General features: G+C 48.3%; 1 protein-coding gene across 3 annotated transcripts in view; it reads right to left on the bottom strand.

Moving 5' to 3' along the window:
* SH2B3 (SH2B adaptor protein 3) overlaps positions 1-23,705 on the bottom strand; it is a 92,109-nt gene that overhangs the window by 58,164 nt on the left and 10,240 nt on the right. For all 3 annotated transcript variants that reach the window (XM_073313288.1, XM_073313286.1, XM_073313287.1), the window contains exon 2: positions 18,163-18,951. In XM_073313288.1, the coding sequence (XP_073169389.1) occupies positions 18,163-18,924 (762 nt within the window). In that variant the 5' untranslated portion in view covers positions 18,925-18,951. The remainder of the gene's footprint in view (positions 1-18,162; positions 18,952-23,705) is intronic.

Raw genomic sequence — 23,705 nt, 5'->3', positions numbered from 1 at the left:
AGCCACTTTGAGTGAAACTGGTTGAAAACCAGAGGCTAACGTTTGCTTGTGTGTATTAGTGGGTGAAGGGGGCCCCTGGGACCGGGAAGGGCTCTGTAGAGAGATGCTGAACTTGGGCAGCTTCAGACCTGGAAAGCGACATACCGTGCCTCCTCGTTGTGTAATATTTGTTTTGTTCTGGTTCAGGATGTGGTTGGTTCAAGGCTGAGTGCTTATTTCAGAGGTAAATATTTATGAGCTTCTGTAGAGACCGCGTAGGATGCAAGAGGAGGCCTCATGCCTGCACTTGATCGCAGACCCCAGGCCCAGCGCTGCCGGTGGGGCTGGCTCCGTAGTTGGGAGCTCAGTACATCCAGATTTAAGTGTTCAGGACTCGGGCTTTAAGAAAAGTCATGGGATTGGCTTAAAAATCCTGCTGTTTGGGGCAGAGGTGTCTTTATTTTTATTCTGTTTCTACAACACCGAGCACAATGGAGTCCTTGTCCACCATTGTGGCTCCTAGGCACTAATGCAATACAAATAATAAATAAAATAATAATGAGAATTCGGGGAGGGGGGGGAGTGGATTCTTTTTTATTGCCATCTGGCTTTAGGGTCACATTTTCAAGCTGGCCTCTGCAGCCGTGAGAGGTAGAAACTGACTCTTCTTTAAAGATAAATCAATCAATCCTCTTTCGAAATCTCCTGACTCTGGCAGCTGGGACTTTAAGGAAAAAAACAACTAGCAGGAGACTTGCAATAGCATCCCAAGAGTTGGCAAGTAGAGAGCTCAGCAGCCTCTGTGAGCAAAACCAAATGAGGAAGCACAGAGCTGGCCCTGGGGAGAGAATTACAAATCCTGCCATGCCATGTCCCCACTGGAGACATTTAAACTCAGTCTAGACAAAACATTAGGAAATTAACTAGCGGGAATAACCCAGCATGGGCAGTGAAATGAGCTAGAGAACATCAAGTTTCCTCCACCTCCAGGCTCCGAGGACTGGGTCATTCAGAGCCACGGGAATGCAGAGCAGTGAACTGGTCTCAGCTGCTGTCTCGAAGCTGAACATGGTGAAGCTGTCTCTACCCAAGCAGGTTGGGGATTTTTTTCCCTGTGACCTTCCCTTCATAAGCCAATCAAACACAAGCTAAGTTCATCCCAGCAACACAGTTTCCAAAATAAGAAACTCCGTTCTTCAGCGATTAACACTGGGGTTGTGGTTACACTGCAAAAAGTGTTTTTTCCGTGCATGACCAAGGATGGAAAAAGTTGTGGTTAATAAATGACAAATAACCTTTTGTCACATCTTCCTCCCCCTCACCCCCCACATCACCATCCCCCGTTCCCCCCCCCCTTGCTCACCAAAATGAAAAAAAAGTCACCGCTGAAATCTCAAAAAGCCCCAAACACCCAGCCCCGTTTGCCTTCGAAGAATGACGATTGAAAGAGAGAGCTGAAAGTGAAGCGCCGAGGGGCCTGCCAAGGAGGCAGCTGCTGTGATCGGCAGCAAAAGCCACTGTGGGCAGGTTTATACAGCCCCGCTCCAGACTAATGGGTTTGTACTGGAATCACCTGGGCCAGGAGCGCAGTGCGGTGTGTACATTCCCTATTAGTATCTTGAGCCTTTAACTCCTCCCTCCGTAAGGGCTGGATCCAGCCACCTTTATTCAGGCAGGGCCCTTGTAATGCCAAGGGGCTAGTTTTGCTCTCTCTTACATCCACTGGGCCCCATTTGGGGGCCAAAATCCCTCTCCAAACTCCCACACATCAGCTCCCGTTGCCCTAACGTTTGGGAAGATTCTTCCCCTCCTGGCCAGCACCCACACACAGGTCAAGGGTTGAGGCGGGAATCCCCAGGTGGAGACTCAGGAAATCAGGGTAGAGCAACGGTTCTCAAACTTTTATACCCCCCCCCCCGCCACCTTATAAATTTTAAACACTTTTTTACATATTTAACACTATTATAAATGCTGGAGGCAAAGCGGGGTTTGGGGTGGAGGCTGACAGCTCGCGACCCCCCCGTGTAATAATCTCACGACCCTCTGAGGGATCCCAACCCCCAGCTTGAGAACCCCTGGGCTAGAGGGTTGTATTGGTCCCTTGTGGCCGTAAGATCAATGACCCAGCTCCCACTCGTGGGGGATTGGCTCCCTCGTAGGATTTGAAAATCCTTATTTAACTTTTTATTGTGACAAAAATGGTTTCCAACATCCAGCCCTTGATTTTCTATGCAAAAATCTGTCAGTACAAGCAGCCAGTCCAAATCCAAGAGCCACCCAGGGTCCTGCGTTTCTCCAAAGGCACTGCACAGAAACCAGCTTGACAGGTTGCCAAACTGCCCCGGTTTTTTGCTTTTTAGGATTCCAGCTGTTTAAACTCCTTAAACAAGCAATTAAGATTGGATTGAAAAATTAAAGATTTTCTAAAAGTATCTAGGGAGAGATTTGCAAAAGCACCTTGAGGAGCACTGATGTGCCTTGGTTTTCAATCCATTAGGTGCTTTTGAAAACCTCTCCCCTAAGTCCTGCATGCCCTCGCTCCTCTCTGGCCTGCGTAAAAACCTGTGTGGCATGGGGGAAAGTGAGCACAGTGGGGAACTGGGCACCAAGCTGTCAAAGCCTGTGCTCAAGCAGCTGAGATGCCCACAGACTTTAATAGGAGTGGAAGCAGGCTCAAAGCACAGCAGCCAGCGGATTAGCCAGGCCCCCGCTGAATTCATTTTATTTACACCAGGCTGGATCCTCCAGGCATGTGGTATGAGTGGGTTTTTTTTATTAGCTTGACTGACAGCCTCCTCTTTGGTTTTGGCATCTGTACACGTTGGTGATACACAACCACACCCACTTGCCCAACGGAGAGCACAAGATGCAGTTTTTAAAACAGCAAAGCGAGAGTTTGCACCGATAGCACCCTATGTTTTAACCTAACCCCAGACCCCCACCCCAAGGGTCTGTGTTCCTGCTAGGGCGGGAGCAGCTCACAAAGCAGACCTCCAGTGGGCCCTTCCTCCCTGTGAATGAATGGCCTTTTTCCATTCACAAAAGACACCAGGGTGGGGATTTCCAGCGGGTACATAAAGCTGACTTTGCGGTTAAGTCCACATCAGCTCTTTTTTAAGTAACCACCACGACATCTGAAATAATCAGACTGGTAACTGCACATTGAGACGCGATTCAGCTGGATTGGCACGACAAGGTAGACACAAGCTCAGATGCCAGGGACTACACACAGACAGGCAGGCCAGACAGACAGCCCTGTTTCTGACAAAGGGATCTATTGCCAAGACTGTCCATGTGGTTTATGCACATAAAAGCTGTACATGGAAAAATGTGCCCTGCTGACATTTCATACAGGACCAGGGACACACAGAAAAAAAGATTTTAAGCGAACATTTCTAATCAAGGTGATAACTCATCTACATTGCACCTTCGTGAGTGCCCGCCACACTGGCCCCTGCCCTGCTAATGACCAACACCCTCTTTCTCCTTCCAAGCCACTGGCAAGAGAAGGGAGGGCTCCTGGCTAACACACAGGCCTGACAGTCAGGCCAGCCAAGTTCCATTTCACAGTCTTCCTGGGTGACAGCTTGTTTTGCCTCTCTGTGTTTCGGTTTCCCTCTCTATGAAATGGGGGTAACCACCAGGTGGTTGTGAGGCATCTCATGGCTGTGAGCTGCTCTCAGGTGCTGGGTGGAAGGGGCTCAGATACAACCGTGATGAAAGTGGGATAAGAACACAGAAAAGAGTCTGTGGTTAAACTTCTTTTGCAAAGCTGCTATCCACACCAACCTTGTCTCTGCACTGCCTTGCACCTGGCCTGTTGCCCTGGGCACTGTAGATCTGGAGTCAGACCACAAGGGTGTGGATGGGAGCGAACCCCCTTGCCCAAGTGGGCAGACTTGCACCAGCAGGGCTCGAGCTAGTGCACTAGAAATAGCTGTGTAGACCCTGCAGCCCTGGGAGAGTTGGGCTAGCCACCCAAGCTCAGACTCAGGGGGTCAAGGTGGGCCCAAGCCGTCACGCCCACACTGCTATTTTTAGCACACTAGGTCACGGCGGCCCACCCAGACTAGGAGGCTCACTTTCAGGTGCAGTGCAAACAGACCCTACATTTCCAGGGCACGGAGCCTGGCTTCCCCTGTGCTCTCTGAAGTGCCGTCAGACCTGAGGCGCTACATCGAGGAGTAACCCGAACACATCGCGTACGGATTTACCGTGCTCTGGCCGCTCACTGACCCTCATCGCCCTCTGCCAACTCCACTGGCTCTCAGCAGGAGGCAGGCCTTTGCAGGCCACTCCGCCTGCCTTTTGTGCCAGCGAGGAATCCCCCAGCCAAACCAACTGCAAAGAAGTTACTCCTATCTGTTACCAGTTAAGATTTGTGTATTACCAACAAAGGGCCAAATGGTGTCCCTGCTACCCCATCCCCCACGCAAAGCCTGAGTGAATCAGACAGGTATCCGCTGCTTGAACGGCCTGCTTCCCATCCCCTTGGTTACAGCCACAGCTGCCGCTGAAAGATACTATCTGCTTCACCCTGGGGAGGTTCAAAGCCCCTGCATAAAGCCTCTTTGCTTCGTCTATTTCTGATACTCATATGTCCCCTCTAATTACCCTAGCACCCAAGTGCCTTTAATATATACACCCTCACAATACCAAGAGGTAGGGCAGGAACCAAAGTGCATAAAGACATCAGTGCTTTGGCGAAGTTACAGCAGAGAATTAAACCCAAGTCTCCAAAGTCCCAGGCCAGCATGATAACCGTTGGGCCATCCTTCCTCCAGATAGCTCAAGTCTATGTACGTAACCTGGTAGGAAAGCTGCTGGCTCAGTCAGCTGTAAGTCTGAGAAGCATACTTCGGCGGATAGCCAAGGAAGCTGAAAATAACCTTGCTCAGAACATAACTGAGATAAGATTTAGCCTCACCCCATCTTAAGCAGAAGGCATGGCTCAGGCAGCACGGCTTACACACATCTTGGCTCATCTGAGAGCATGATCATGACAAACGCCGTAAGGAAACCTGCGAAAACCCCATTTTCCCTCCCTTCCCTTCCAGAACATCTGTGGACATTTCCATTAGAAATCCCAATTTTCATGGGGTTTAGGACATGCCTGCGAAAATTTACTCTGAGCAGGAAACTGGCAAACACACGTGTCCGCCTCGGAGAAAGCATTGCTACAGCTATTGATTTCTGCAAGCCCTTTGGGCATCTTTAAGCCTCCTGCGACCCTATTATGCCATGTGGTAACGCCAGGACAACAAGTGGGAGTGATGTCAATGCAAGTGCAGCAACATGTGCATTTACACCAATGGAACAATCATGATTTGGGGAAAATCAACCACAAAAACACACATCTATTTATACCTATAAAAACCAAAAGAAAGGGAATTGGCAGCCTGAATCCGGTAGGCAGGTAAAGAAGGAATTATAAAAATCTACTGAAACTACAGCACTAAGGCTAATGACCCAGGACAAGATTTGGAAAGGTACCTAAATCTCTTTGAAAATCCGGCCTCCAGTGACTGTGAAAAGTTCTGTTTAGGGACTGATCCTGCAGGTGTCTTGGAAGGGGCTGGCCCTCAATGACTTTGATGTTTAACACCTTACAGGATCGAGCCTTGAAATCACCTTTGATCAAATAATCTTAAAATACATTATAAGCAATAGTTTGTTATTAATTAGTTCTTCTTAACCCCACTGAGCTCTGGGGAAAATGGAGGTTCAAGGAGGTTAAGTGACTTGCCTGGGGGAAGTCTACACAGGGAGTCAGAAGCAGGGCTGGGAAACTAATTCACGTGAACTGCTCTGTAGTCTTCCAAACACTTCCATGGAACATTACGCTCCCAGAACCTGTCATTTACCTCGCTTGAGGGAGTGCTCCTGGATCAGCAGACAGTGCGTTCCCAGCCCAGAACATCTCCCAGGCCAACATTACCATCCAGGGAGCGCAGAACAAGGCAAACCTCACATTCGTTCAGGTTTATTTTATTTTTGCCCAGGTTCATGTCCCCTGAGGCTGGCCATAAGAGCTGCATTCCCAGCAACGCTCAGAAGAACGCCCTAACTCTCGGCTAAAGATCTCCGATTGGTACCTTGGATCCCACCCATGCTAAAACCACAAGAGCTCTTATCACTGCAAGAAAGGCTCGTTCTGTGAACCCAATGAATGCTGGGATCCCCAGAGGAAAACAGTACTTCCAAGGAACCCATGCTGCAATCAGCTTGGGAGGGGCTCTCTACCAGCTCTGCAGAACGTAGAGCATTTTGGAGGCTGTTCTAAACCTCACTAGCTGGTAATGATCCCCACGGGACCATCCATCAACTGGGGTTTGCTGGAGGAGAGCAGGCTCCAGCACCCCCCTTCCCACCTCCTTTGCCGGGGATGGTGGAGAAGCTGGGGTGAAGGAACCAGCTACGCTGGCTCTACATCCACTGGGAACTCCACATGCCAGTGGGAGCCCCACTCTGCACTCTCTTTGCATCTCCTAAGCGGAATAAGCCACAGAATTGGGCCCAAAATATTTCCCAACTGGAGAGTGGCTAATTAAAATACCTGAATTTTAATGTTCTCCTCTTTTGAATGATGCAAGGCCAGGATTTACACCAGCCACGCAGATGTAAATCTGGAGTAACCCTCCAGTGATTTCAGTACGTGAGATCAGGATTCAGCCTGCAGCGTTTTCACAGCTTCACAAAAAAAGAGGGATCAACATTTTACATTTGCAGCTTTGCCTCTGCACAGAAAAATGTGTTTAAGGAGTATTTATTCGCAAACCTCAGAACAGGTGTGTCTCTAACCACAACCAGCTGGGCCAAATGACAGAACTCGCACCTTCTTTGTACATGTGTTGTGCTCTATTTCAAATTAAAACCAGAAAAACACCAAACCCTACAGAGCAACCCAAACCCTGTGTGATCAGAGCACGGCAGTGTTTAAAGGAGAAGGCTCACAGCAAATACAGACCCATTGATCTATTTATAGCTCACGAGGTGAAAAAACCCATGTAGCTGGCAACTCAGACTGAGTTTAAATCCAATTCCTATCTCGTGGTCTTCTATTAAGTCTAGGCTTGTATATACAAGCTGAATGGATTCCTAGTCAGTGTCCCTGGAAGCTTTCGAGACATGCAATATTTTTTAGATAATTATTTTTAATCCTCTTTAAATTCCACGTTCCAATACCTGGAGGGGAGAAAAACAAACACCTACCGACACATGAAATTAGGCTGGTTGCATGTTTCAAGGGCCCAGTCCTCTCCTATTAAACCACACGGAAGTTTTGCATTTGACTTCTATTGGCCCAGCATCCAGCCCTCTGTGCCTACAGGCTACCACCTAGGAAAGCAGCCAGGGAGATGTCAAAGAGCATTTGAGAGGCTGGCTTATCAGACCTTGGCACTGTGTCCTGGCTTTCGCTGCATGGCAGGCCAAGTTCTGCAGCTCCCCTGCTGCCAGAAGCAATGCCAGCCCCAGCCATCCAACCCATCCCAGGAGGAAACGAGATCTGAGCGCTTTGAAGCAACCCTAGCCTGACTCACACACAATTCGTACAGCTTCAACTCCTGGAGGCATGAGATTAGGTGAGAATCTCAGCTTTCAATTAAAAAAAAAAAACACACACACAAAAACAAAAAACAAAAAAAAACCCAGTAAGTTTCTAGCCATTGGGGTGGTAGAGAAAAGCTTGAAAATGGGACCCAAGTGTGACCCCAGTGGCTTGGGAACCCAAGGGACGAGAACATGAACCCAAAGGTGCATCTGTTTGTTTTCCATCTCATGATTTTTGAGAGCCAGAGGTTGATCATACTGGGCTGCTGATAAGAGAAGACTCAGGAGGGCCAAACCTGAACTCCTCCCTCAGTCAAAACTGCCACTGAAACAAACTGTGAACAAAAGGTGTAAATCCTGAGTGGCTCCACAGAACTGTGGGAGTACGCATACCTAACAGAATCCCACCCACTTAACAGGCGTTTGGCCTGAGAAAGGATTCAGGATTGGGCCCTGAATTTGAAAGAGACGCCCTTCTCTGTTACATATGACAACTTCAGTTACTTTAACAGGGCAAACATTCGAAAGCTAATTTACTTTCCTCCATTTCTACTGTTTGTTTTCTTTCTGCATTTTATTCAGTCTGGCTGAGAAACTAGACTGATCGGTTTCACTTTCTGATTACAATCAGTTTCATTTTCTGGTATTAATAAACCAATAACAGACAACTGTAATTAGGGTTTCTGAGGCTGCCACCTGCAGTTTAAGTTTTAAAGAGGTTTTCCATTGTTTTAAACACCAATTAAGCATTTCAGTTCATATCCGATTGTTAACCAGCACCTTTTTCTTACTTAAAACAATAAAAAACCAAAAACCCAACTTAAATTTGAAGCCAAAATTATTTGTGTTTGGACCACATTCTGATTCCGCACACAGAGAGCAATTCAACTGAAGTCACTGGGAATTACTCCAGATTTATACTGGTGTAAATCACATCAGAGCGTTCCCCTTAATTTAGGCATGAAGGGGCACATTTAGGATCTCATCCCTGAAAACATTTATGTATAAGTCATTTACTCATGTAATTAGGCCCACTGAACTAAATAGGGCTACTCTGCTGAGTAAAGTTACTTATGTGTGTAAGTGCTTGCAGGACTGATCCTTTAGTAGTGATGTAAACAGAAGAATAAATGCCACACTGGACACAAACAGATTAGAAACTTGGTATGATAACTAGTAGCTTGCACTGATTTAGCATTCAGTGAGCGTGCAAAATGAATGCAGCATGCAGAGAGAGATCGTGGCCAGAAGGTGTACACACGTTTGGGTAGATGTGCCAGGCCCCTTGCACCAGTTTCCTGACTAATCTGCACCCAGCACGCCTGATTTTCCTCTCTTACACCAGTTTACCTTGGTGTAACTCTACTGACTTCTCCAGGGTTACTCCTGATTTACATTCGTTTAGCATCAGGATCAGACTCAGGCCTGATGTGTAACACCAGCGTCTGTGCCACCCCCACAGACTTTAAATCTAAATATAGAAGAAAAAACAAAACATACAAACAAAAAACCAAACACTCAAACAAATAAGACTCTGAACTGGTTAAATTCCATGTACATTGGCCAAACTGGACAGTCTCTACGTAAAAGAATAAATGGTCACAAATCAGACGTCAAGAATTATAACATTCAAAAACCAGTTGGAGAACACTTCAATCTCTCTGGTCACTCGATTATAGACCTAAAAGTGGCAATTCTTCAACAAAAAAACCCTCAAAAACAGACTCCAACAAGAGACTGCTGAATTGGAATTAATTTGCAAACTGGATACAATTAACTTAAGCTTGAATAAAGACTGGGAGTGGATGGGTCATTACACAAAGTAAAACTATTTCCCCATGTTTATTCCCCCCCTCCACTCCCCACTGTTCCTCAGACATTCTTGTCAACTGCTGGAAATGGCCCACCTTGATTATCACTACAAAAGGTCCCCCCTCCCCCCACTCCCCTCCTGGTAATAGCTCACCTTACCTGATCACTCTCCTTACAGTGTGTATGGTAACACACATTGTTTCATGTTCTCTATGTATATAAAGCTCCCCACTGTATTTTCCACTGAATGCATCCGATGAAGTGAGCTGTAACTCATGAAAAGGTTGGTGGGGGAGGTTTAGATTGGATATTAGGAAAAACTTTTTCACTAAGAGGGTGGTGAAACACTGGAATGCGTTACCTAGGGAGGTGGTAGAATCTCCTTCCTTAGAGGTTTTTAAGGTCAGGCTTGACAAAGCCCTGGCTGGGATGATTTAACTGGGAATTGGTCCTGCTTCGAGCAGGGGGTTGGACTAGATGACCTTCTGGGGTCCCTTCCAACCCTGATATTCTATGATTCTATGAAAGCTCATGCTCAAATAAATTGGTTAGTCTCTAAGGTGCCACAAGTCCTCCTGTTCTTTTTGCGAATACAGACTAACACGGCTGCTACTCTGAAACTTGAATATTATTGTTATTTATTATTTGTATTACTGGAGCTCCTAGGATCCCTCCTCATGGATCAGGACCCAGAGAGACAAGAGTCTGCAAACAGGAGCTCAAAGGAGGAGCAGGCATTATTCTGTTGAGGACACCCCTACTTGTTTGTGTTTATTGTCCTATCAGCCTCGGCAGGCATTTGCAGTTTTTGGCTGTTCCTTCGTAATGAAGTAAATAATTACCAAGACATCAAGTACAAAACCAAAAATGGCATTTAAGATTTAACTGGGTCAGGGATTGCTAAGGCAGGAAAAATGCACATGGTTAGTTGCTTTCGGATTGCGAGCCAGGCTGCGCTTTGCTTTGAAGAGACAAAGACTATTTGGAAACACAATAGGTTAATAGAAAAGGAGTACTTGTGGCACCTTAGAGACTAACCAATTTATTTGAGCATGAGCTTTCGTGAGCTACAGCTCACTTCATCGAATGCATACCGTGGAAACTGCAGTAGACATTATATACACACAGAGACCATGAAATAATACCCCCTTCCACCCCACTGTCCTGCTGGTAATAGCTTATCTAAAGTGATCATCAAGTTGGGCCATTTCCAGCACAAATCCAGGTTTTCTCACCCTCCACCCCCCCACACACACAAACTCACTCTCCTGCTGGTAATAGCCCATCCAAAGTGACCACTCTCTTCACAATGTGTATGATAATCAAGGTGGGCCATTTCCTGCACAAATCCAGGTTCTCTCACCCCTCACCCCCCTCCAAAAACCAAAAACTTAATAAGCTATTACCAGCAGGAGATTGAGTTTGTGTGTGTGGTTTTTGGAGGGGGGTGAGAGAACCTGGATTTGTGCAGGAAATGGCCCACCTTGATTATCATACACATTGTGAAGAGAGTGGTCACTTTGGATGGGCTATTACCAGCAGGAGAGTGAGTTTGTGGGGGGGGCGGAGGGTGAGAAAACCTGGATTTGTGCTGGAAATGGCCCAACTTGATGATCACTTTAGATAAGCTATTACCAGCAGGACAGTGGGGTGGGAGGGGGTATTGTGTCACGGTCTCTGTGTGTATATAATGTCTGCTGCAGTTTCCACGGTATGCATCCGATGAAGTGAGCTGTAGCTCACGAAAGCTTATGCTCAAATAAATTGGTTAGTCTCTAAGGAGCCACAAGTACTCCTTTTCTTTTTGCAAAGACAGACTAACACGGCTGTTACTCGGAAACCTGACAATAGGTTAATGAGAGCTACTGGCCACAGGCAGGACTGAAAAGTATAAACTGACAGAAAGCAGCATGAGAAAAAAAAAAAAAGAGAGGTATCTTGGTGTCCTGTCTGGGCTAATTTTACTCCCCCCTTGAACATGGTGGTATTCTTCAGTTCTGATCCCAAACAATTGTGTAGCATTGCTGTATGTGCCTAAACATCTGCTGTGAGCCACCCCAGAGGGGGCTGCACTTTAGTGGGAAGATGAAGCAATTCCTGTGTTTGTAAAAACAGAAAGACTCAGGTCAGCTTTGGGATGAAAGGCCCTGTTGAAATGATTGTCCCCAATCCCACCCAAGAATGCTGCTGACTTCAGCTGCTCTTTAACTGAAAGAGGGAAGGCTAAATTCACCACTGACTTGCAGCAGATGCCGCTCTCTTGGCTGCAACCAAGTTGCACCCACTTGCCCTAGCAATGAATTTACCCCAGAGACCTCTAAAAGCTGACCAGAGATATACAGCCTGATACCCCGGAGCTCCAGAGTTCTTTTGCCTTGCCCAACTGCTTCCCGGTCATGTCACTGCAGCTGTACAGTTTAGCAGATGGATCTTGCTTCGCCAGCTAGCACAAGGTGATGGTTGTGTAGCGCCGACAGCAAACACAAACCAAGTATTGAGAGCTCACAATTTGCCTGCCACTAGATCTGATTTTCGAGCTTATCACCATATCCTTGTGCCAGGTCACGTGCTGCTCCGCAAGTTGGCTGCAAGGACTAACGGCGAAAAGGAAGAACTCCCCATCGGGGGAAATTGTGAAATCCTCTTTTCTCTTCAGAGACAGAGACTCTGGTCGCAAAGACATCGGCGTGGGCTTGGGTGGAGCGTCTTCCCCTCTCTGCACCACTGAGAGTGAGCAGAAAAAGGAGGGAACTGGAGGCAAAGTCTGTTTGCTTCTTCTTTCCATCTGACTCGTCCGGGGGCCAGAATTCAGTGCTGCTGCTCAGTTAAAATAACTAACCATGCTTCAGATCAGAAGGCCCCATTCATGTGGCTTACACGAGTGGAGTTCCCCCTCATCCCAGCTCCACTGAGGGTCACTGCTGCTGCCCAGAGTTTCCTTCGGAGTTTGGACCCTCAGGTGAATCTGGATTGGCATGAGATGCTCTGCACAGAGCTCAGCTGTAACGATGCTTCATGAAGCATTTTGGCTGAGCACTGCACGTTGGGGTCTCTGTGCCAGCCTGCGGCTCTGGGAACACGGCTAAATACTAGGCCTGTTCTGATTGCTGGGAAGAGGGGGGACACTAAAATTAACCCCCAAATCAAATATTATTGGGCCAGATTCTGCTTCTGTTGCAGTCAAATTCATTTCTGGGGTACTTCCGGTGTAGCGCATGGAGTTACACCCAGGCTGAATTTGGCCCAACGGAAGTGCCATTATTGACTTGATGGGAGCAGGACCGAGCCCTTTGTGCCTAAAACCGTCTGAGGACAGAGTCTGCGTGAGGACGATTGCTGGATAAGGAGTGTAGCTAGACAGCCCATACAGAAGGCATTTCAGTTTCTTTGTGAGCGTGCACACGTGCAGAAAGACTCAATGGAAACTGGAAGGTGGTGTAAATCTGTTGCAAATTTACCCGTTACTGAAACCAATTTCATGGGGAGCTGTGAAAAGGGAAACCAATACGTGCAACCCCGGTGCCACCACAAACATGGAAGGGTGCAGACTGCTCTTTCCATTTGTGGTCTGTGTGGTACTATGCGTAGACCCGAAACAGTGCTCATTTCCACGGGGACTGGAGGAAACGGACAGCTGGTAGCTCCAGGGATATGAGAAGGGTGCTCATTTCAAGGGACCAGCAGTCATTTAGAAAAGCAACACAGAAGGCAAACTGCAAAGCCTTTTCTAATTGAGCTTTTGTCTTTTTCTTTTTTTTAATTGCACTTCACAGCGATACAGAACGGCAGCCCGATTTTTCATTTTTAAAAGGTTTTTTTTTGGGGGGGGGGGAGGGAGGAGAAAGAAGGGGAGTTTGCCTGTTATTTAAATTTAGAAATATCAGGAATTTCAAGTCTACTCTGCTCTGGACAGATGCACTGTGCCCTAGAGAACCATTCAGAGACAAGGCTCCGGAACCTTTAACCAAGACTTCCCTTTTCCAGAATGTTAATTAGTATTTGAAGTTAAATGGGAGATTAGCCTCCCCCCTAAAAAAAAACCCATTACAGAACTTACTTCTAAACAGTGACTAAAAATCCTCCCTCCCTCCCAAAAAATTACTCAACTTTCCACTAGTTCTCTAATCCTAGACTTCCAAAGTAGACAAGATCTGAAGTTCTAATGTAAACACCTCATTAAAATAAATAAAGACATTTACCACTACCAGGACCTCTGTCCCCACCATAAAGTCTTCAGAAAGGGCCTTTTCTCTTTGCTGGTCACCTTTAAAGGCACAACAAGCAGATTCTCTCTTTCTCCCAAGCCATCCTGGCACTATCCCTATGGTGACCATACTTCTTAAAGTAAGGGGACGGCCCAGGGCTCACCAAAGCCGCTCTCCCCACACTGCCTGGGTCTGGGGCTGACCCCCAGAACCCTGTGCCACCCTGGGCTGGAGCTGAATTCCACGCCCGGGGGGGGGGGGGGTCAGCTCTGAAGGCAGCAGCAAATTTCTCCGTTGTTGCTGGCAGGCAGCGTTGCCTTCGGCTGACCCACCACTCTGCCTCGCGGCCAGGACAAATGCCCAGTTTTGGCAAAACAGTAGGGACGGCCAGGACAGAACTGAAAAGCGGGACTGTCCTGGCCAAAATGGGATGTATGGTCACCCTATTCCTAACTCTGAGCTGAAGCAGCTGCATCTAGAAGTCCAGGGAGTTTATTTCTCTCTTCCAAGGCTGCCAACAACAGGCGCCAGTTGGAATGGGTTTTAGGGGCTGCAGACTTGTTTCCCCCCGACAGACTGGAGCTCATTGGCCATGGGCCATCAGCTCTTATTAACCTGACCGGCTTTCCAGCAAACTAGACCCAATTTCCCCAATTCTGGATATTCAGTGCTTCAAGCAGACAAGCCAACCATGGATCCCTCCATTCCCATTTCTTCATTTGTCAATATCAAATCCTACACCAGCTACCCCTACACAGGGGTTTTTCTGGGGACCTTTTTGCCTGGGCTCCTTAGAACCGATCTTTACATGGCCACCTCTTCCCAAAGCGGGCCGTGCAGACCCATCAAACCCTCCAACCACTCTTGTCAACAATCAAAGTCCTCCCCTCTAAGGCAGCCAGCCCTGCAGAGACATCAGTCCATTGTGCAGGCACCTGTCCCACGTTCACCTTTCTAGCGACATTCAATGATCCGATTTCTCTGCTGGACACAGCTGCTCTTGGGCTCACCCTTCACGGCCAATCAGCCCTTCCCAGTTTGCATTTCCCAGCCGGTACCAGCAGAGTCACCAGCCTTCATATCCCTTCACTTCCCTCCCTTCTCTGTATCACAGGTGTGCACTGAGCAGCTACCCAAACCTCGACCCTCCCCCCAGTCCAGTCCTCCTACAAACTCCCTTCTCCCAAGACACGTACAGGAAACAACACTGAAAACCAAGGAGATGTGCCCAGTCAGTACCCAACTGATGCTATGAATTATCTGCATTGTGGGGGCACCTAAGGGCCACAAGCTGGGATCAGGGCTCCCTGCGCTAGGTGCTGTACATTTCTGAAACCTCTCTCCAACCCTCCACCTTCTCTTTGTTTCTCCTCCTGTGGGGCGTTGTATCTAAGTCTTAGACTACCAGCTCTTCAATAGAAGCAAGCGTTACACTTTGGGGTGCTGTCAAAAGAACAACCACCAGCACTTTCAACATGAGGAACGAGCCAAGGTTTTCACAGGCTGTGGCCAAAGACCCAACAGGGAAATCAGAAGATAATAAAATAGCCCTGAGATTTAGCCCAGAGAAGGGGCTCTCAAGGAAGTCTGAGACAGAAAGAGGTTTTATTTTCTCTGACATAGGTTTACTGAACACCGATAGCTATTTATTGTAACAGCCCTGGTGGGGAATAAAGGATCCCATGTGAGTACAGAGATACAGGGTTGCGCTAAGCATCTCTACTAAGCTAAACAAAGACTCCAGGGGCTTTCCCCTGCAGTTCTGTCCCAGGGAGAAAGCCCACTGACTCAGAGAGTTGCACAGGGATCAACTCTGGCTGAATTAGGCCTATTCCTGTCGGACTCCTGCAAGAAAAGCTCCCCGTCGCTTCAGGGGGTCACCTGCCTGCATAGGAATGGCCAATTCAGGTCCTTGATACAGAGCAGCCCGTGCCCTTGCACCCAGAAAGCAGCAGACGTTCTCCCAGGCACGCCGGGGCACCTCTCGCTCGACTGCGCAGCAAGGGCCAGACTGCTGCAAGTCTGGCTGCGCTGATGCAGCGTGGGCACGTCCCAGGATGGCCTGGGCCTTGTGAACGTGTAACCTTGCAGCTGGGCTTGAAAGGGAGCATAATCCTCTCCTGCCAGGGAGCAGGGCAGGGGGCCTATGTGCGAACGCTCGTGCAGCCCCTGTGTTACAGAGGAGCACTCCTACCTCCTGGCCACAGCAGGGCCCACACCCTATAGCACCGAATATACCCAAGCAAGCACAGGCCCAGTCTTGTGCCGGGGGGCCAGTAGGAAAGAATCCACACTCGGCTACTACAGTCATAAGGGTCTCATAAGAGCCCAGGCAGGTGGACTCTCCAGGCCCAATTCACCAATCGCACCAGTCAGTCACTTCTTGAAGTTAATGGGGTCTCCCCCAGGAAAAGAGCAGAATCAGGCCCCTGGGCTCTGTTCCTGGCTCTGCCACCGATTCCCTGCATAATCTTGGACACGTCACCTAACCCCTCCATGCCTCGGTCCCCCATTGGGAAAACAGGGCTCGTGACACTCACCCAGCTTTAGAGGCTCTGGATGAGATGCAAAGGGCATTTAGTAACACAGCCAAGAATTTCCTTCTAGCTCTTCCTTCCCACTCCCTGCCTTTTCCCCAGGGTGCTAGAACAGAATCCCAACAGAATCCCAACGGAAAGCTCAGACAGCTGACAGCTCAGATCTCAAACCATTCTGAGCACCAGAGTCCAAATCACAGGGCACTCGAAGCAAGTTTCACAACAAAGCTAATCTTGTTAAAGCCTGAAGCAGAAGTGAAAGGGAAACTCTCCGACTAGAATCATAGGACTCTCACCTAGTCATCAAAGCTGCAAAAGTTAGTTCTGAATATGTAGGGCACCAAGTCTAAGTGTGGTAAAGTTTCACTTTCAGAGCAGTGCCAAGGGCCCAATCAGCTCCCACGGATGTCACTGGAGGCAGGATCAGACCCAGGACAGGTGATCCTTCATTAATCTGAGGCTCAATCAAGGTTTAAACATTAATGCTGTACTCCTCCGTTAACAAAAATAAAACCATTGAAGTGCAGCCTTTTACTACTGTAATCAAGTAATAAAACATTCATGCACATGGCTCCTTCGCTTATTTCCAAAGTCCCTTTCTGCCAGAGCTGGAAACTAATTTCAACTCCATATTTTTGCAAAGAGGTTCACAACCCCTCCCCGCATCTGAATCCACTGGCAGTTCAGTCTCCATTCAGACAATGCTCATAATGGGAAAGCGATGAATCTCTCTGCCCAAGGGAAATATGCCAAGGAATTCCTGGAACGAACACACAATTCACTCTCAGAGCCAATCACTAGAAACTTTTATAACTTGAAGCTGATTCACATTTTGGTTTTATTTTTTTTTTTTTAAATAAAACCATGATGCAAGTAAAAACAAACAGCCAGGCAGATTTAGGCCATTTGGAGATCCCATCCTGAACTTGCAGAGGAAAAGAAACGTCACAGAAATGTAGAGGTTCCTTCTAGCCCAAGAGGTCACCTAGTCCAGTGTTTCTATACCTTTTTGATACCAAACATCCTTCCCAAACACCATCAGGGAGATCTCACAGACCAGTGATTGAGAAATACTGATTTAATCCATCCCACCACAAGTAAACGTTAATGCCAACAGGTGTTTGTCTATCCCGTTCTTTAAAATCACCAACGATGGAGATTCCCCAACCTCCCTAGGTGGCCTGTTCCTTGTTTCCATTGTGAGGTTCTTTCAGTAACAGCTGCGTAAGGGGGGAGCCACAGCTTTCTGTGCAGGGGAATTCCACCCTACACTTTACGGGGATATAGACACCAAGAAGCAAAGGCCACTTCCTCAAATCAGACCTAATCTGGCTTCTCCAGTGGGGAAAAAGTGGAACCATAGCTCACAGACGAGCCATTGAGTTCTAAAATGAAGGCTAGGGACATGTCCGGCCAGACCAACTTGCACCAGCTGAGGACCTGGCCCATTCCTCTCCAAGACAAAAGGAGTAACCACAGATCCCACCACGCAAATCCAGCCCAATCAGAGCAGCCAGGGACCATTCTCTAGCCCAGTGGCGCTCAACCTTTCCTGACTACGGTACCCCTTTCAGGAGTCTAATTTGTCTTGCGTCCCCCCAAGTTTCACCTCACTTTAAAAACTACCTGCTTACAAAAATCAGATAAAAATACAAAACAAGTGTCACAGCACACTATTACTGTAAAATTGCTTCCTTTCTTATTTTTACCATATAAATCAATTGGAATATAAATATGGCACTTACATTTCAGCACCTAGTACATAGAGCAGTATAAACAAGTCATTGTCTGTATGAAATTTTAGTTTGTACTGACTTCGCTAGGGCTTTTTATGTAGCCTGTTGTAAAACCAGATGAGTCGATAAACCTCCTGGAAGACCTCTACCTACAGCCAGAGGTACGCCTATCCCTGGTTGAGAACCACTGCTCTAGTTCTCCCCAGCCCTGGGCCGCACCTCCTTGTTAAAGCGGAGAAGTGCACTGAACAGTACAGTAATGCATGAGGCAATGAAGAGACGTGGCCAGCAGCAAACGGAGGGGGAGGGAGTGGGGGATATGAGAGACCTCAGGCCGCTTACCTTGGGGGGATCAAACAGCTCCAAGACATATTCTTCATTGTCTGACATCCCTGCCTTCCGCAGAACCAATCGGCACCGCTGCCAGCATGTCCCACTGTCCATGGTGGTTTCATCTACCATGCCGTATTTCAAGAGACCCTCCTTGCACACCTCGTGAGCCTGATCTCGGGACAGGGTCCACGGCAGGATCTTTTTGGCCAGTCCAGGCTTGAGAGCAGGCTCCGGTGCCTCCCCCCCTCCCGGGATGGCCTCGGAGGATCTCCTGCGCAAGAACTTGAGCCAGCTCCTCCGCAAGCGGGTGAGGGAGAAGTGTCTCCTGGCAGCCAGAGGGGAGGCTGCCCCCATCAGCTCCTCAGAGCTCCACGACTTGGGCAGGCTCCGGGGGTTAGCGTCGGCAGCTCTGTCAGCCTCGGAGTGGGCAGTCAGCTCCGCCTCCACCTTGGCCATGACTGGCCCCGAAGAGGCATCCCCGTGCCTCTTGCTGGTCTCCCTGTAGTCCCGCACCCTGCTGAAGGGCAGGACCCTGAACTGGTTCATGGCGAAGCCTTCCTTCACCTCGTTGCAGAAGTACTGCTGGAAGAGGTCTGTGAACTGCACCGAGAAGTTCTCGGCTGCCAGGAAGTCATGGTGGGGGTTCTCAGTGGCAAACAGCAGGTACTTCTTGGCGAGCTCCTTGGCCGTGGTGATGGCGTGCAGCTCGCAGAACTCATTCCAGCCCTGGGGATGCCCGGGAGTGCTTGCTGGGATAGTCTGGCCATTCATTGCAGTGACTGGAGCGATTCAGGTGCCCTGCAAAGACAAAGGAAGAAAGGCTGCATGAGGGGTTCCCTCGGGGCAGGTTGGGGGCTCTGTCCGCTTGACAGGCCAGCAGAGGGCGGTTCAGTGACACAAATACCAGGCTGGAGAGTTCAGACCTTGTCAACACAGGGACTTCAGGCACCAGTGGAGTGCACCAGATCAAACCCCTAGTGCAGCCCCACCTGGCCCCCGTGCCCTGCAGTTTGCACGAGTCCAAGTCACAGGGGTTTGTGCTGGAGCAGCTGTATGACAGAGCACTGGAGTCCTGGAAGAACAGGCTCAAATGATCAAGTACCATCCAGGTCACTGGCAGGGGGGAGGCTGTTGGTGGTTTTGGGATGACACCTTATAAAAGACACGGCCCCACCCACATGACAAATCCTATGACACTTTCCCCTCTCATGACTGCTGTGTGATGTGCTGCCCTCCACCTCAGGAGTGGCTGCATTTCAGTGAGGCTGTACAACATATACACTGGGCCAAATCCTGAAGTCCTCATTCAGGACCCAATTCTTATCTCACTCACAATAGTTCTATGCTGACTGAACTGCACTGATATCAGGCCAGTCACTCCACATTTACGCCACTGTGAGAGCTAGGGATTTCCCAGTCCTTATTCAGACAAATAAATATTCACGAATTCAGGGTGAAATTTCCCCAAGTACTTAGCTGCGCACAAGCTGTGGGAATCAATTTTAAAAAGGGCTTGAATCTGCCAGAGATGAGTAATGCCTGGGAGATCCATGGAATTGCACTAGGGTAAAGCTAGGCAGGCTATTTGTCCAGTTTTAGATTGGAGAGTCCTCTTTAACTATGGCTTTGTCCCCTGTCCGGTACTGAGACAAAATGGGACATGGTTTTGTCCAGTATCAAGAATGGCTGACCCCATTATGAAGAGTACACCCCTCTGCAAGGTCACACTGGCAGGGGTGAAGTCATGCTGGCAGGGGAGGTCCCGTGCCATTTATTCCCGGAAGCACTGGAACATCCAGTATTCTGGGGATGCAGCAGCAGCCACCTTAGGAACAAAGGGGAGAGACCAGAACCAGGCCCTACACCATCAAGTAACAATAAGCCACAATTCTCTGCTACAGGTAGCAAATCAATTCAAGCCCACGTTACATACTGTTTAAGCACACAGTTGGGACTGAATTGAGTACCACGCCTCCAGGTCCACTGGAAGATTTAATAGAAGTTTTCCTGCTCAGACAAAAATTAAAGTGAAGATTTATCAGTATGTGTAGCCATGTGCCTTGGGGGATAGGGGGAAAAAAAACAACACACAATCTCTCCCCCCCGCCCGCCCCAAAAAAGCCAGTCAACCTCGAAAATATAAGTGGATAAAAATTTCAGAGTGGCACATAGTGCTTCCACAGCAGCTTACTCCAAGGGTGACACAGGGAAGCTTTGGGCGGTATTGTACCTCTGCTGGTCTCAGGACATGAGAGACAAGGCAGGTAAGGTAATGCATTCAAGACTGCGAAAGATGCTCAGAGGGTCACAGCTAAACACAAAGTGGGAAATAGATTGTTTAGCATATGGGACCGTTCAAGGCCCATCAACACCCCTGCAGTCATAGGACAGAGAAAGGAGGGGTCCTAGTGAGCAAGAGATTGCTCTATGAATCTGAATGCATCCGATGAAGTGAGCTGTAGCTCACAAAAGCTTATGCTCAAATAAATTTGTGAGTCTCTAAGTTGCCACAAGTCCTCCTTTTCTGTTTGCGAAGACAGACTAACACAGCGGCTACTCTGAAACCTGTAATAAACCATTACTCATGTCTTTATGACTGTTGTAATGAGCCATATATCGTCTGGATTCATGGCTTATTACAAGAATCCTTAACTCACTACCTGCCTCCCCACCCCGCCGGTTGATGGGCCACTTCACCTTGAATGGTCCCTTACGCTCAACCATCTTTTCCACCTTGCATTTAGCTTTGACGCTTAGAGTATCTTTCGGAGCCCTGAAGAAGGCTCTGTGTAGCTGGAAAGCCCGTCTCTTCCACCACCAGCTGGTGCAATGAAAGGTGTTATCTCACCCACCTTGTCTCTCAAAGGAAAGCTTTGTTTTTTTAAACACCAGGAGCCAGGCACCCATCAGCTCGAGGTTAGTAAAGGGACTGGGAATCAGGATTCCTGGGTTTGATTCTTGGCTCTACCATAATTGTGTGTGGCCTTGGATGGGTCGCTTAGCAGCACGGTGCCTCAGTTACCCCATCTGTAAGATGGAGTAATAATTATGAGTCCCAAGGGAATGCTGCAAAGCTAAATTAGTCTGTGTTTTACAAGCACGTTGAGCATTCCAGGGCTCCTTGTTCACACTGCTGCTTTCAATTCCTTCACTGCCCTAAGCATATACAGTTTCATTTTACCCAGGTGTAACAGCCAGGTAGGGTTTCACTTTAGTTTAAGATGTTAGTTCTCAAGAGGATGAGCCAATAAAGCCGGGGGTGGAGAGAATCGATAACATTCTGCAGAAGACCAGCTAAAGAACAAACACTTGGCTTGCTGTATGGCAGGCTCACAGGGGTGTGTAAAAGGGAAGTAATTACACTGACACCCCAACTAAACCCCCGTGCACCAGCCCCCGACAAAACAAGAGCAAGCTTCTTACTCTGCATGACTCTCCATGGACAGACAAGTTTTCCTGCAGGTACAGCTGCCAAAGCCAAGCTTCCCACAGACAAGCCTCTTATCTGAAACTCTCTGCTCTTCTAAGCATATTACCTAGAAAAACAGCACCTCTGCCAGGCAAGCTCCGAGAGAGACAGATCCACTGGTGCACCCATTCTAAACGGCATACTCTAACCCAGCTGTAGGAATCTGATTTACAAAGGATTCTTGACACGCAGGACTGAGCTTAACCACCCAACACTTAACCCCTGTGGTTTCTGGTGCATCATGTTTGTTTAAATAACCACTTTAATGCTCGCAAACCTAATTCTCACACGCACAGGCCTGAATGCCACAAGTGGATGGGAAGCGATGCAGAAAGGAGTTTTTGCCTCACAATCTCAGCTGGGATTCACCCTACGGACTTTATAGGCAGGCAGCCTTTATATTAGGGAGACTTCAACAACAGGTGGGATTGTTTCCCTCGTGGAGCTTTGGATATTTGGACCGACTCCAACATAAACAGGATTTGCAGTTATTGTTTTGCAAAGCCAAATCTGGGTGGCTTTAACTTGTGTCAATATTTGACCCAGAACAGCGGCATCGTGGCATTGCTCCTGTCCGTGCAGCAACCAGCACCCTCATTCCCCTAAAGCAGGAACAGCAACCACTCTCCCTCTAGTTAATCCTTCCATTACTTGGACCCAAGACAATTCCCACCTCCAGAGGACACAGTGATGGTTGAGGCAAAGTTGGCAGTTGTTTGCACGGCCTGATCCCAGATTGCTTCCCTTCCTTGGGAGACAAGACCAGCCCTTATTGCCTGAACCAACAGGTCTGCTAGAAGCGACCCTCAGTCCAACTCAACCGCCCCCGCCGCATATTAGCCCACATGCCCAGTGACAGCCGTTTGCACCCAGGGACGCCGCGTGAACCAGGGGTCTCATTGCAGTAACACGGGAACAGTGGTGTTGGGGATGGGTTTCAGTGTGGCTGCAGCTTTGCGAACCCACAGAAAGACAGCCCTCCACAGCCACCTGCTAGCCACACTCTCAAGGGACCGGCTGCATGCTCCTAAACCAGTCAATCGCACCTTCATTAGCTTCCCGCTAAACCCACAGGACCCCCTCATCTCCGAAGAGCTCTCTTTAGGGCCGATCACTGAAGGAGTCCAAAATAATAAACAAATTTGTTCTGACACATGAGTCACATGATTTGTTAACTCAGACCCAGATTTTGCCTCTCACCCATACGGATTTCAGCGAGACGACTCATGGAGTAAGGTGCTACTCAGCATGAGAAAGAGCAGCATCACGGGGCGCTCAATTCCAGCTGCGGGGCCCAATTTAGTCTTCATCCACAGATGGGCAACCTCAAGGAGGACAGCAGAATTTCAAGGATGTAACTAAAGACAGCTATTGTTTCTGATACCCTCTATTACAAGTAATTAAGTGGGAGCCTGAAAGAACCCATCTTGACTCTCAGATCCCACAGGGAGATTACAGGGCTGGCAATTGGAAATTGGAAAAGGCATCCTTATTCTAAGCAGTTTTGCTCTGGAGGCTTCCGAAGACAAATGACACAATGCCTTATGAAGCTGACAATGCTGTCCTTCTAATGGCTTTCCAGACCCTACCTACCCTTTAAATACTGTCTCACTCATCTCCAGGATGCCACAGATGGGTGAAGGTTAGAGGACTGAATTCCCTAGCTCCTACTCCTGGGTACAGACTGTAGGATTTGACCTTGAATTTACAGACACAAGCATTCCACGCTAGATTTGTAACTACCAGCTAACTTGTCCTAAACCACCACATTCTCCAGCTCAGCTCTGCGGAGCCTTCTTATTCCTGTACCTTTTGCTTGCCTGAAGCATTTATCAAAATCATACATTCTGTTCCAACAGGAAACGTCCTTCGCCTGCACTTAGCTAAATATCCTGCCGCTCCAGGGACGTGTGGCTTAGTGCTCATCTGGTAAGCCTCCCTGTGATTAAGGCTGATAAGGCAGGGAGGTCGTTTGGGAAGCCCTTTCTAAAGGAGATCAATTAAATTTTTCTAGAAAATCCAAGGGGTTTAATAATTTGGATGGAAAGAGCAAAGAGATTTGGAGCATGTCAAAAGCAGAGAA

The sequence above is a fragment of the Lepidochelys kempii genome, chromosome 15 (genome assembly GCF_965140265.1).
Source record: "Lepidochelys kempii isolate rLepKem1 chromosome 15, rLepKem1.hap2, whole genome shotgun sequence".
Classification (NCBI taxonomy): Eukaryota; Metazoa; Chordata; order Testudines; family Cheloniidae; genus Lepidochelys; species Lepidochelys kempii.
Note: the sequence above shows the minus strand (reverse complement) of the source record. Positions and strands in the feature narration are given on the sequence as shown.